Source organism: Cystoisospora suis, assembly GCF_002600585.1.
Source record: "Cystoisospora suis strain Wien I chromosome Unknown contig_4339, whole genome shotgun sequence".
NCBI classification, from domain to species: domain Eukaryota; phylum Apicomplexa; class Conoidasida; order Eucoccidiorida; family Sarcocystidae; genus Cystoisospora; species Cystoisospora suis.
Window position 1 is genome coordinate 7,150 of NW_027157131.1, and position 486 is coordinate 7,635.

A 486-nucleotide genomic window follows, 5' to 3' on the forward strand; every position below is an offset into this window, starting at 1 on the left:
TCTAAAGGAAATTTCATCTGCCTTTTCACCCCCCTTCATTTTCGTCTTCGGTTGCTCTGTCCTTGTCCTTTCTGTTGGATGTGCGTCGTAGAATTTTGCTACTAGCGGCAGTCGTGAGTTTCGTTTTAGCTTTGTTTGAAGGAGATGCGCATGCAGAGGGCATTACAGCCTTCATTGAGCCCCTTGTAATTCTCGTCATTCTCATTCTCAATGCCGCTGTAGGGGTATGGCAGGTAAGAAGCAAGCGAAGGGAGAGGGTGGATCCATCCATTTTTCCAAACCACATGTGCTACTTCATCTTCTAACCTATCTCCATGAAGATCTATGTATCCATCTCTCAATAGGTATATTTATGTGTGCCAAGAAAACGTATGTATGCATGTATGTACGAGTCTGTACGGGTGAACACGGCGTGCCTAGCATAGAGTGCATACGGATCCATACAAGTATATCTTGTTTGATGTATCTATATGTATATATACATAT

General features: G+C 43.0%; 1 protein-coding gene across 1 annotated transcript in view; it reads left to right on the forward strand.

The window, feature by feature from the left end:
• CSUI_007977 (sarco endoplasmic reticulum ca2+-atpase) overlaps window positions 1–233 on the forward strand; it is a gene marked incomplete at its 3' end in the record, with an annotated part of 3,582 nt that extends 3,349 nt beyond the window's left edge. Inside the window, exon 3 of the mRNA XM_068068118.1 lies at window positions 92–233. Within this exon, the coding sequence (XP_067919907.1) occupies window positions 92–233 (142 nt within the window). The remainder of the gene's footprint in view (window positions 1–91) is intronic.
• Between the last annotated feature and the right edge of the window lie 253 nt (window positions 234–486).